This window comes from Macadamia integrifolia, chromosome 9 (assembly GCF_013358625.1).
Source record: "Macadamia integrifolia cultivar HAES 741 chromosome 9, SCU_Mint_v3, whole genome shotgun sequence".
In the NCBI taxonomy this organism is placed as follows: domain Eukaryota; kingdom Viridiplantae; phylum Streptophyta; class Magnoliopsida; order Proteales; family Proteaceae; genus Macadamia; species Macadamia integrifolia.
This window is the reverse complement of record NC_056565.1, coordinates 29,061,977-29,074,981: the sequence shown is the minus strand read 5'-3', so window position 1 is coordinate 29,074,981 and position 13,005 is coordinate 29,061,977. Positions and strand designations below refer to the sequence as shown.

General features: G+C 38.4%; 1 protein-coding gene across 5 annotated transcripts in view; it reads right to left on the bottom strand.

Annotated features, from left to right (window-relative positions):
- LOC122088485 (DNA repair protein RAD50) overlaps nt 1-13,005 on the bottom strand; it is a 59,389-nt gene that overhangs the window by 28,040 nt on the left and 18,344 nt on the right. For all 5 annotated transcript variants that reach the window (XR_006143077.1, XR_006143076.1, XM_042657765.1 and 2 more), the window contains exons 6-16: nt 10,882-11,110; nt 10,533-10,711; nt 10,272-10,442; nt 9,897-10,001; nt 9,704-9,811; nt 9,388-9,599; nt 9,167-9,259; nt 7,058-7,185; nt 1,903-2,017; nt 1,510-1,639; nt 1,008-1,217 (exon numbers count right to left, since the gene is read on the bottom strand). Coding sequence is in view for 3 of the 5 variants with exons in the window: in XM_042657765.1 (XP_042513699.1) it covers nt 1,008-1,217; nt 1,510-1,639; nt 1,903-2,017; nt 7,058-7,185; nt 9,167-9,259; nt 9,388-9,599; nt 9,704-9,811; nt 9,897-10,001; nt 10,272-10,442; nt 10,533-10,711; nt 10,882-11,110 (1,680 nt within the window). In the remaining 2 variants the exon portion in view is untranslated. The remainder of the gene's footprint in view (nt 1-1,007; nt 1,218-1,509; nt 1,640-1,902; nt 2,018-7,057; nt 7,186-9,166; nt 9,260-9,387; nt 9,600-9,703; nt 9,812-9,896; nt 10,002-10,271; nt 10,443-10,532; nt 10,712-10,881; nt 11,111-13,005) is intronic.

The window sequence follows — 13,005 nt, the reverse complement described above, 5'->3', positions numbered from 1 at the left end:
AACATGCTTTTTTTAGGTGTTTTTGTTCCAAAGTTGCTGACAGCTATTTTTCTCTCTAACTAAAGTGGAAATCGAGGTTGGGAATAAGGATTTTACATTTATTGGACAACCACAAACGTTGGATTCTTAGTGCGATACTCTCAATTTAGTGTTTATGCATAATACATGTTATCTATAGCATTTTTTAACTACTTTTTTATGCAAAAGTGTATAAAAAAAGGGTTTCCTATCCATTTATGTGCATATCTTTATTGTATTTTAATGTATCTCCGATACAATACGATACCCTCCAATACATATCTTAATTTGGCTGACCAATATGGCGACCGATACCGATACTTCAATTCCTTGCCTACACCCATTAAGGTGTATTATGACAACCAAACAGCTATTATATTGCCAACAATCCAGTCTATCACGAATGGACCAAGCACATTGAGGTGGACTGTCACTTTGTTCGAGATGTGTTGTTGAAGAAGCTAGTTGACTCCATTTGTTTCCACTTCAGATCAGCTAGCTGATATGTTTACTAAGTCTGTTTGCCCCTAGTTTGCATAATTGTTGTAACAAGCTGAGCATGGGTGGCCTATATGCTCCAGCTTGTGGGGGAGTGTTGAAGTTTTAGGGGCAGTTCTGTCCTATCGGGCTAAGTCATAGTTTCTTTTTTAATTGTTTCTATTTTATTATTGTAATATGTAGGTTGCAGGTATTTCTCTTAGTTTGATCACTTAGATTCTGGTTTGTAACATCAAACAATCAAATATTAATAAAGCCAGGATGCCAACACAGAGAATTTCAAGGGACCCATACTAATAGAGCAGTAAAGCATGTAAAATGGAAGACAAGTCATAAACTGACCAATACAAAAAGGCAGAAAGGCCATTTGAAACAACAAGAAGCTGTACAGTAGCGCTGCAAACTATGAAAGAGGGAAAAAGTTCAGAGAAATGAATTGACTACAGAAGATGATAGAATAGAAACTTAAATGAAGCCAGAAAGGACATTACATCATCGAGTGCCTGAGACTTCTGGTCCAAATCTTCTCTTAGTTGGTGCAAAGTTTTCTGTGTCTGAGGGATAGTTTCCCTGCCAAGTTTAATGTATTCCTCATATACCATTCGAAGCTTGTCAAATTGCTGGAAAAGTGAATCAGCATTTGCTGATTCCACGGCCAAAACTTTCATATGCTCTGCAGAACTTGTTGCTTTAACCCTTTGCTACAATATGCAACAACATATTAACAACCTCAATGAGAACTAAGGAAAAGCAATAACCCACATACACACAGAGAAACAGAGTTTGAGGAGGGGTGAGTACTGAGAACTTTTAAGAACTGGCAACTCACTAATGTGTTGCCTGCATAGATATTCTCATCTTTTTAACAAACTCATCCTTTTACATTTTGGAGGGGGTAGAGAAAAGTCACGCAAACAGACATGGCAGAGGGAACACTGGAGCAATTAAGAAACTACCTACTCAGTATCGCGTTAACCAGAGAAATATTCTAACCTTCTTAACAAACTCATCCTCCTCTTCAGGGGTGAAAGATCGCTCACAGCAGGGACAAATATGATGTGCACGTGCAACTCTTTCAAAAGGATCAAACATTTGCCTCATGCCATCTGCAATGTTGTGTTTACTGCAAGCAATGAATGACAAAGGCTATTAGCTCTTATTAATCATACAGACCTTCCAAGTGGCAAGAAAATGTAGAAAAAGATCAAACATTCGCCTTGGTCACCTTGTGTCTAGGCCCCCTCCAATACCTTGGGTCGCCTAGACGCCGTGACAACTATATTCTTCACTGTGGGTATAGGAAGAGCTTTATGTCTTTGCATGCACTTGCGTGTGTGTGTGTGTGAGTGTGTCTGTTTCCCTATGAGAAGAGTGCAAAGTAATGACCTTTTCATAACGTCTCTTTTCTCCTTAGCGTCATTGAAAAGTTGAAGGAAAGAATCAATGTCTTTTGACTGCTGATACAAAGACTGGACTTTTGACTCAATAAACTTTTTCTTTGCTGCATTGTAGAGAAAAAAAGAAATGAAGAAAATGATAGTTTCATGCAAGTAAAAGTAATAATTCAAGTGAAGCTAGAGAGCCTTTACCACTAACACAACAAAACTGCAGGTAAACTTAGTAAATGCAGAAGGTATCACTATTTTTTCCCCATCTCATCGACAGCAGTGTTCAGAGACCCCAACAAGCTGCTCAAGCGTCAACCCAAAAGCAATGACCCAGACACCACTAACAAGCGGGTACATTTCACCCAGTTTCATTGACTTCCTCAGTGGTTTGCCTTACGGCCCTTACCAAGTGGATGGACAACAACGCACAAGTTCAATGTTTCAAAGTTTGAACAAAATATTTATTGCAACTTGTCTTTAAGGCAAAATCAGAACTCCAGATGTCATTTACCATGTCTAAAGGGAATCAGCAAAATGTTTTACCAAAGTGAGGAATCCTTGATATAAAAGTCAACAGTTTCAACAAATTTCAACAAAACTTTGACCCATTTTTTTTATTCTGTGGAAATGAGAACTTTCATATTTTCACCCCAAAAAATGAAATAATAAAATTGATCTGGGATAAAGAAAAAGATACAACTTGGAATTTTGTCCAATACCCCAGCTATTTTTCTTGACACATGAACTGATAATTTGGCACCTTTTTTTTTTTCCCCCTTTTGGATGGGTAATAAACGAATTAAAAAAAATGGCGGGGAGGGAGATTACAACCCCAAAGGGAAATACAAACCCTTAAGAGGGTAACGAAAGCCCACATGGCAAAAAAACAAGAGCCAATAAGCCCATACAACTCAAATGCAAGCTCACATTGGTGTAAAATACAATAGCCAATAAGCCCACACAACTCAAAATTCCAAAGCCCAAAAACATGGGCTTTGAGACAAGAGCCAAAAGCCTAAAGCCTAAAGCAAAGAGGAGGGGCGACCAATGAATTTTGGGTAGGGTTCCACCTAACCCTATTGGCCTACCCATCTTATCTTCACACAACAACTTCCAAGCCACCAAGACATGAATCAGAACTCTGGCAGCAAAATCGGCACTCATGGCGGTGAGGCGCTGGCCTTGCAGAGGGCCATGACCAAGTGAGAAGCTGGTCTAGTGGAGGTGATAGCTACGATGACGGGGCGCCAGCCTTACAGAGGGCAGCGGCGAAGCGGCTGTTGACCGAGCATGGCTGGCAGCCTTGCTGGCTGCAGGCCTTACAAGTGACATGCCAAGAGAGCACCGGCGGTGCAATTCTATCAGGGGGAACTGCACAACCCGGAAAATCCGAAAGGATCCAGAAGGGCAGCGGCTAGGTCAGCAGCACAAAGGCACACCCGAACTATTCAACAACTCAAGGATAAGCGGTTACAGGCCCAGAGAGTGCCGGCAGAGCCACCGAATTGATCTGGGAGGATCTAGAGAACCTGGCCAGGGATCCAGATCAGAGCAGCGGTTGACCGGCAACACAAAAGCTATACCCGAACAAAACAGTGACTCACAGAAGAGCGGCTGCAGGCCCAGAGAACACCGACGAAGACAACAATCGATCTAGGAGAATCTGGAGAACCCGGCGAATCCATCAAGGACCAGATCAGAGCTGCGGCAAGGCCGGCAGCAGCACCAAGTCGCGCCAGAAGAGCAGTGACACAAGGCTCACAAAATCTTGAGTCAAGACGGGAGAAAGGAGGACAAGGGAGACGGCAAGGGGTGGATGACGACCTCCCAAATGTGCGAGACAGGAGAGGAACAAGAAGACTTAGGGTGAGAGGGAGAGAGAGTAGAAGAAAAGAAAGAGAGTGAAGGGGTAGAGGGAGAAGGAAGGGAAAGTGAGTGGGGTCTGCTCCAAATGGCGGCCAGGTTTAGGTTTCTCCTTTGTGTCTTCTTTTCATTTCTCAATGTCAATCATGTTAGAGTGCCCACAAATCCCATGATCATCGAATATGGCACCTTGACCATTGAGTGAATGGAAATTCCTCAATAGGCCACACATCAAATTTGGTGGCCTATATCAACTGTACAAACTACAATGTATGGAAATTTTCCCCACTTTTTCAATAGTCTCTGTAATGGGGGGCCAGTGGGCCCAGTTAAGTAATTCAGGTCTAAGATTAAGTGGCAAAGCAGTAAATGGACTGACGTTTGTAAGAGTGGGATGACACTTTTGTAAATAACCGAAAATTCCTAATGTTTAAGTGGGTTGGTTCAGAAGTGTGGGCACAAGTGGGAATTTGATTTATTGCTCAGGTCAGAATTGGAACTAAAGGTAATTAAAGGACAAAGGTTATGGAAGGGTTTAGATGTATTTGCTAGGGGTAAACTAGGAAGGGGAAAGACTCAATGGCAGGCTGTAATAAAGAGGAGAAAGAGAGGGCCATTAATATGGGAAACTAAAAGAATGAAAGAAGGGGGGAATCATATGGTGAGAGAGGGCAATATTGGAATGGACAGAATTCAATGGCAAGGTGTAAAATACTAAGGAAAGGGCAATCTGAATGGTGGGGCTAAGGGCATTAATTACCTAATTAAGGAGAAGAACAGAAGTCATCTTCAACCTTGGGAAGGGGTTACACACGGTAGAAGCAGCAGGAGAGAAGAGTTTGAACAACAAAAATCCCTTATGCAAGATCGATTTGAGCCCCAATTTTGGAAGCAGATTCGCAGCCCATTCTTTCACGCAGCCCAAGTAATAATCCACTAAAACAGCGCTTGAATCATAAAAGAAAATTACTTGGAACTGCTGTTGGCGATAGGACAGAACCAGACCTGATTTCAGGTTAGAAATCCCAGTTCAGGGAACTAATGTGCTTTGGCAACCTGGGTTGCCCTTGGGTATTGGCTCAGTTCCTAGAATCTGAGATGAAAGGTGGAGAGTCAAGGTGGGGGTGTTCAGTACCTCCCTTGCTGGACTGCAAACATCGCATGAACAGAACCAGAAAAAGAATAAAGAACAGGGGAAAGAAAGACAGGAGAAGAGGGGAGATAGGGGGATTGCAGGGAAGAAGAAGAAAGGGGGGGTTGTCTCGCTGGACAAGGAGGAATTAAGGGAGAGAAGGGGAGAGAAGGGGAAGGAAGGGAGGGGGGGGGAGGAAGGCAGCCACGCAGGCAATACTCAAACTTAATTCATTCTTCATTCAATTATCCCATAACTTGGCTTACATGCCTTATTTATATTAAACTAAAATTACAACTTCCTAATTAAAGTCAAAGACTAAAATAAAGATAAAATCTCCTAAAATCTAGACTAACAGAATTAGAAACAAAGGAGGACTCAAATTGGAAACTCGTTACCTATCTGGAAACTCCCTAAAATAAAATCCTAGAATATTCCAATAAACTTGAACCCAAATCAGTAACTTTGATCCCAAATTGGATTTGGTTTTTGGTCCGGGTTCTGGAGCGGATTTGGGTCGATCCATCGTAGCACTGCTACATCACTCTTTTAGATTTTCTTACGGAGTGAAGTGACTGCCTCTCACCTGAAAGGCAGGAACATAACGTCCGTTAAAGCACATATGAGTAGTCAAGAAGAAGGCAGCTACCTCCATTATTCCCAAATTAGACCTTTTCTTTTTAATATAAACAGAACACCTATGAAAAAAGAAGAGATTTTGTGAATAAAGAAGTAAAACCTAAGGAAGCTTCCTTACTCTTTTCTTCCACATGAACCACAACCGGATTGACCTTTTCAAACAATTTTCAAAGCATTATAGAGACAGTCAGATTGGTCTAAAAGTTGACCTATAACTAGTTGGTGTACATGTCTACTGAATTTCAGCACTAATGCCACATGGCAGTTATGACTGCAACTAGATTTATGTCATCAAAACATGTTTACTAAGTTTGGGTGCTAAACAAACTGCCACATGGGAGTTGTAAATTATAATGACCCTACTAGAAAGCCTTCAATGATAAGGTTTGCTGCAGTTCTGAATACCTGATCTATAATCTACATCAATGAGAAGAACTTAGAGCGATTTCTAGAGAATTGAGCACTTTTGGGGGTTTTTTCCTCAACACAAGGTAAGTGCCAAACTGATTCATTCATTTTGAAATTTGTTCTTAGAACTCAACAAATCATGTTAAAAATATCATGAATACCACCAATAATTCATGCTTTTGTGTAGGTTTAAAAAATAGGTGGGCAGATAAATGCAATGAAAAAGGAAATTGGGAGAAATCCAATTTTTATTTAACAAAAAGTTGAAGATATAAGGTAGTAATTCTAATATAACTATATGTTAGTTCAATCTAGTTGATCTAGGCAATAGTATAGGTATGTAGAATTTTCCATGTGAAAATTAATTTTTTGTCCTTCCAACTTATAAACAATCAAGACAAATTACACGACAATGATAGCTAGATAGTAAATCATGCTGCTATATATGAAAAGGCGAACTATGTGCCTACTTAAGATATATTTCATTTGGAACTTTTTGCATATAATAATATTTTTTTATAGGTAAACAATGGGAAAACCCTAAGAAATATATACTAGAAGTAGAATACAGATTAAAAGAAAAAATGCATGCAAATGTAATCTGTTTATGCCCCCACCCCCAAGTTGAAAGGGAAACCCTCAAGTAGGTTTTGATGATAACAAAAATTTGAAGATCTAACGAGTTGCACTCCGTGTAGCAACTTCGCTGAAGTGCAAATCCGATGAAGATTTGAAGCCCTCAATTCATGAAGAATTCAAGCTCAAATCTTATTTAAGATTTCATATTATAGATTAGAGAAGGGTATATGTCATGATAGGCGAGTCTGATTTTATTCAGATCTAATATTATTCTTATTCATAACTGAAGTAAACAAACTGGATATGGGTCAGATTCAGATAAATTCCAATACATTCACAGCTCTATATAATAATAAAATTAAAAAAAAAAAAAAAAAAAAAAAAAAAAAAAAAAAAAAGCTGAAAGGGTCACATGAGTGGGCCCCAGATATCAAGAAACTCTAATATTACGGCTGATTTTTTGACATATGAAAGCTGGGATTCATTAGCAAACTTCGCATGATTTTCTTATTCAAGGGAGAATTACACTCACCACTCATTTCCTTTTGAAACTTGGATAAGGAACTTTCAACATCTTCTATTTTCATTTTCCCCACTTTCACTTCTTTATCTGCTTCAAGGTATTTTGATTCCAAATCACTGAACTCCTTTTTGAGGGCCCTGCACTAGGAATAATACCCTAGTAAGTATGAAACCAAATGCATCAACAGAAATATATGAATCTAAATAAAGTAAAACATTCCTTAAAAGTCTGCAACACTCCTGCCTAAAGTCACCAGATCCCTGAACATTTATTTTTAGAAAAAAGAAACAAGAAAGTCTATCAAGTGACTAGAATCAGAATTTAAAATGGACTTGGACACCAGATACTGATAATGTAAATGATAGTGAATATAACTGACATGCATAACAAGTAGATGATACATACCATATAGCCACCCCTTAAGTTCAGAAATATAATTACAGATAGCCACTCTTTAAAGTAAAACTCAAGTCCTTCCACATACCAGTAGACTTGATATTGGATATAGTTTCCCTCAAACTTAGGGATCAGATAATCGCTCTGACCACCTCTAAAACAAATTCATGCTGTGCTCAATCAACAATAAGTAACAAAGGTCATGACATTGTCAGAACTTGCAAACATCTTCAACTTATGTTGTAGGTTGAACCAGAAGATGCATTAAATAATACATCATGGGAAATGGGGGATACATGTCAAGGACCCCTTGAAGAACAATATTTATGAGGATATTCCAACACTTAGCATCTTAATAACCTAGCCTGTCCTTCAATCGCATCCAGATCCACTAAACCTACCCCAATAACTATACTCTTCTAGAGATAAACTATAAGATGAAAATAGCCTCATATTCTCAAAAACATTCCCAGAGCTACTGCTTGAGTACTTCCCGAAGCAAGACCCCCAAAAAATAACTAAAAAAGGAAGTCGTCATCTGTATAGTAAAGACAATAAATAGAAGGTGCATTAGGCCCCTCCAGAACTCCATGAAACATTTCCTTCGCTTCTCCCATTATCAACATCCCACTAAGCACCTTCCCGACAAACAGAAAAAGAATAGGTGACGATAGACTTCCTTGTCATATCTCTCTCATAGATCAAAACGCCCTCACTAGTGCCCAGTTAGTTAGAATCTAAAATGACAAAGTCGATCAGCAGATCAGCAAACCTTCACCCATTTCTGCCCAAACCAGCACTCATCATCTCATTTTAAAGTTCCACTCCACATTAACATCTGCATTTTATATATTAATCATAAATATCATAAGCTATTACCCCATGTGATTGGAAGATCCATACACTCAAAACCAACAGCATCATGTCCAGAATTTATCTGACCACAAGAAAAGTCCTTGTTGAGTAAAGATCTCCAAGCCCAACACCTCTTTAAGTTGGTACAAAAATACCTTCATAACTATTTTGTACAAACTTCTAATCAGACTTGCATGCCAGTTATCTTTGATAACTTCAGTGTGTCCCTCTTAAAAATCAAATACATACAACTCTTATTTGTTTGATCTGAAATCCCAAATACTCCATAGTTATATCCTACAGTATGTCTCTAGTATGGAACTGAAAATACTGATCAAAGAAATCCAAACAGATTTTCTTGGGGTCTTAAAGACCAAATAATTTTTAACTATATCCATGATATACATAAAATAGCTTTATAGAACAGCAAGTAACACCAAAAATCCCTGCAATATAAAACAATATCTTAACCGGCAATCAGCATTTACAAATGGTATTGAATCCAAAAAAAGTCAAAATCAAAACTAAAACCAACAATCATATGTTGGAACCTAGATCTAAAAGACTCACTGGTCTAGTGCTATTTCTTGAAGAAAATTCAATTATAACTATTGGGAAAAAGTCTGGGCATGCCATCGTGCTGCCTAGACTTGTGTTACTCTCTCTCCCCCACCCCATGGAAAAGACGCCCATGCCCATGTGTGTGCACTGCCATTGGTTGGAGCCGCTAGCTCCAGGAAAGCTAGCGGCATGCCCAACCTCCACCGATAACTATTTTACTGTAATGTGTTGATAAAGTCACAGAACAACAAATTCAATTATAACTAATTTACTGTAATGTAAAGTTTAATAAAGTCACGGAACAACCCTAGGGCTTGGGTGACTTCTTTCTTCAGATCCTTGTCCAAAGGAAGCCTTCCTTTCAGCACTCTCCGGATTTTATCCTTGTGTTCATCAATTCTGAAAACAAAATAAACTATGTCAGTATCCAATACAAGAGCACCCTGCATAAGAACATACAGTTGATTTTATTTTTAACAAGCATCATAGGCAACAAATAATCAAATAAAATTCAGAAGATCACTTGCATCTTCCTATGTTTTTTCCTGGCAGTTTCCAATTCCTCCTTCTTCACATTCAGTCTAACTCTATTGTCCGAATCACGTGCCATGAAGTCCTTCTCCTGATTCAGAGCTTTAATTTTTTGTCCTAAGCTAAATATTTCAGTTAACAACTGCTGAATGTTATCATCAAATTTTCTTTCCTCAAATTCCAATCCCTTTCTTTCATACTCCATTTGCTGCCATATATAATATAAAGAAAAGTTAGCATCGCCTTAAATGTATACAGTGAAAGGTAAGTTTGTAGCACCAAGTACAATTGAGCACAATAATCACCACTCACCAGTTTCTTTTCCCTTTCATCAATATGAGAGAGATTAAAGTTGAAAAGTTGTTGTTCCTCCAGGTCCCGGGCATTCTCCGTTTTCTTAATGGAACTCAGTATTCCTTCCTGGCACAGAACTACAAATTCAAAATCCATCTTCAGACACAAGGGATTCAACAAAAATAGAGCAATCAGATATTTCCAGGAATACCTTGGCTTCGATTTTATTATGCTTCTGAAGTTCTAATCCATTGAAATGTTTATTTGCAGCATCATAACTGTCCCACAATGCCTTGAGTTCTACTTCATTTGATTTCTGAAATAATTTTATTGCAAATTGAAACTCAACAGCATAAAAATGAAATTACTAACCTACAAGAAATGCAAATAAAAATAAGTAAATCGCAAAGGAGATCGAAAAGATGGAACAAGTCGGAGAAAAAAACACAGGGCATGCAATTTCTCATATAAGAAGGGGGGGAAATTGTCCAAATATTAGCGTAAATGAGTAAAATATGGCATCTCACATGGCTAAATTTCAGAAAATACAGGCTCCTATAAAATGGTTCAGTGCAGACATACCCACCTTTTTATCCTGCAAATCCCTCTCAAGATCCATCAATCTCATCTTTATTCGATTTATGAGGTTGCAAGAAACTTCATAGCTAAAAGGTGCACTTGGAAGAGACCCTAAATTATGCTTTTCAAATATCCTTTGAATGGTTAAATCCTGCTTTTGCCTCAATGAAATATGAGCCTGAAACAAAAATTAAGTGATATAAAAAATAGAACATTTGGCATCAATTCAGTATAAGAAAACATGTATGCAGATCAGGTACAATATTACCTCAGCTTCATTTTGAAGTTTGCCGATCTCCTGGTTGGATTTAGTACTTGTATCCAACAGAAAAGAACTTCTTTCCTCTGTGTCATGCGTCTCTCTTTCTAACTTGCCAATTTTGGTCTCTAATAGTGCAATCCTTTCTTCAAACTTGGTTTGCCATTCCTTTAATTCCTCGTCAGTGTCTGAACAAGAGAGGGAACATCGTCAATCACCAAAAAGTTAAAAGGAATAAAGCAATTATGCGCATGGCAAGCCCATAATGCCCCTAGGGATGTAATCATGCAGATAAAGCACAGACAACAGAATATGAAAACTAGGATAAATATTCTTTCCCATGTTATGCCATGCCAACCTTCATTTTCCTCCTCAAGAGCAGCATATTGATCCTGCTCTTGCTTAAATAACGTGTTTCTTTCACCAGTTTTTTTCGATATCTGATCTTGTAGGTTCTTCAACTCTTCTAGCATTGCTTCTGCATGGTGGATCTTAGCCTCCAAACTTTGTACATTTCTCTCTAGATCATGCATTTGAGCTTTTAGAGACTCCGAACTTTCTTCATTCTGAGCAATATTTTCTCGAAGCTGCAAGAAAAGAACCTCAAACAGTGGAAATGTGTTCCTTAAATTGAAAATTTTTCATTTATCAAACTATAAGAAAATGTTTTTAACAACAACAAACTCAGCCTTATCCCAACTTAATGAGGCCGGCTACATGGATCCAAACCAAAAAATGTGGGTAAAAACTGGGGTCTAAACAGAAAAGGATGGGGGAAAAAATAATAAATAAATGAAGAATGCAAGAAGAAAATGAAAGATGAAAGTAAGAGGTAAGAGGACAGCCTAGAAAGCAGGAGCATCTCAGCTAGGTGGGGTCGGCTAAATGGATCCTTGCTCTCCAACAGGCTCTATCCACGGTCATACTTGGTACAAGACCCAACTATGCATGTCATTCCTCACTTCTCCAATGGTCATTTTAGGCCTACCCCTAGCTCTTTTAGCTCCCTCAACTGAAATCATATCAATCCTCCTTACTAGGGCATCCCAAGGCAACCGCTGAACTTGACCATACCATTTCAAGTATCATACAGCACACGTACAATGATTCAACTTCTGGTAGCTTAGCGAAGCACAGAAATTTGTGGCAAACAAAACAATGAGAAACTGCTGCATGACCAATCATACCATTACTTGCAGAATGTAGCTCAATGGAATGTGTATGGACAGAAAACACACTGAAGGACCAAATAAAAAAATAGGAAATTCTCAGGCTTGCAATACTCACCACCACCCACCCCCCTGCGCCCAAAAAAAAAATACTAATTTATTAATATTTCCTGAAAGCAGTCTGTTGCACCCATTCCATCTGATCTGTCTTAGAAAAGGCCATGGAAAGGATGTGATGCAGATCAAAGCTTGAAGAAGAAGACAAAAACAAGAGTCAGAAATTACTGTTCATAAAACACTGTTCACATGAACAGTAACACGAGTTGCTGTTCATGTGAACAGTAAATTGGGTCGATATCTTCTATTTAAGTTTCCTATCTAGTTTACTTAGTTAGTTTCTATTTTCTTAGAGAACAAGTTAGTTTCCTATTTTGTTAGTCAAAGAAGTTTTTATTTTGTAACTTAGGTTAGTTTTCTTTTCGTAATTAGTTGTTAGTCTCTAACTGCTAAGCTTGGTTAGCAAGTTAGACACAAATTAGAAAGTCTTATTTCAGTCCATTAGTTTCATTTTTTTGTTATTTCTTTGTGTCCAAGTTTTGTAAGGCTATTTAAAGCCCATCGATCATAATGAAAAGATAGATTGAAGTTTATGAAAATTGAGTGTTTACTCATGGCTGAGATAGCTACTACCTTGAGGGATGAGATGCCCAATCACTAATTCTTCTTTCCTCTTCTTAACCCCACCATTGAATTCTTTTTCTTTTCTTATTTTCCTTTTATTTGTTTGCTATGAGAGAGAGTATTTGAGTGATCAAAGCAAGTTTGTTGAAGCCTAGAAGTACCATCGAAAGACCAGTTTGAAGGCCTATAGCTGCTGTTCTGCAGAACTTCCATAAAGTTTCCTTCTCATTCTTCGAGCATAACTTCCCAACTAGCCATCAGTTGAGGCTCATCTTTTGAAAGATACTTAGGCATCACACGAGGGACCTTTGCTCCAAATTTGAGGTTCATCGGAGGCTATAATCTCAAGATATCGAAAGTTGTCAAAAGTTTCCTAATTCATGTCAACAGCATAACTCTCAAGTCAACCATTGGAATTGACTCATCTTTGATGGCTTGTTGACCCATCTAGGACCTTCATCTACTCCAAGTTTCAGCTCCATCTAAGCAACGGTTTGTGAGACCTCATATTTCCCCCTATTCAGCCAGATTTTTCAGATCCTGCCTTGGATTAGGTCCTTTGTGATTCTAGTCTTACATTAGGATGTGGAAGACGAGAGTTTGAGAGTTTTTCATCTTCATTTTTTTTTTTT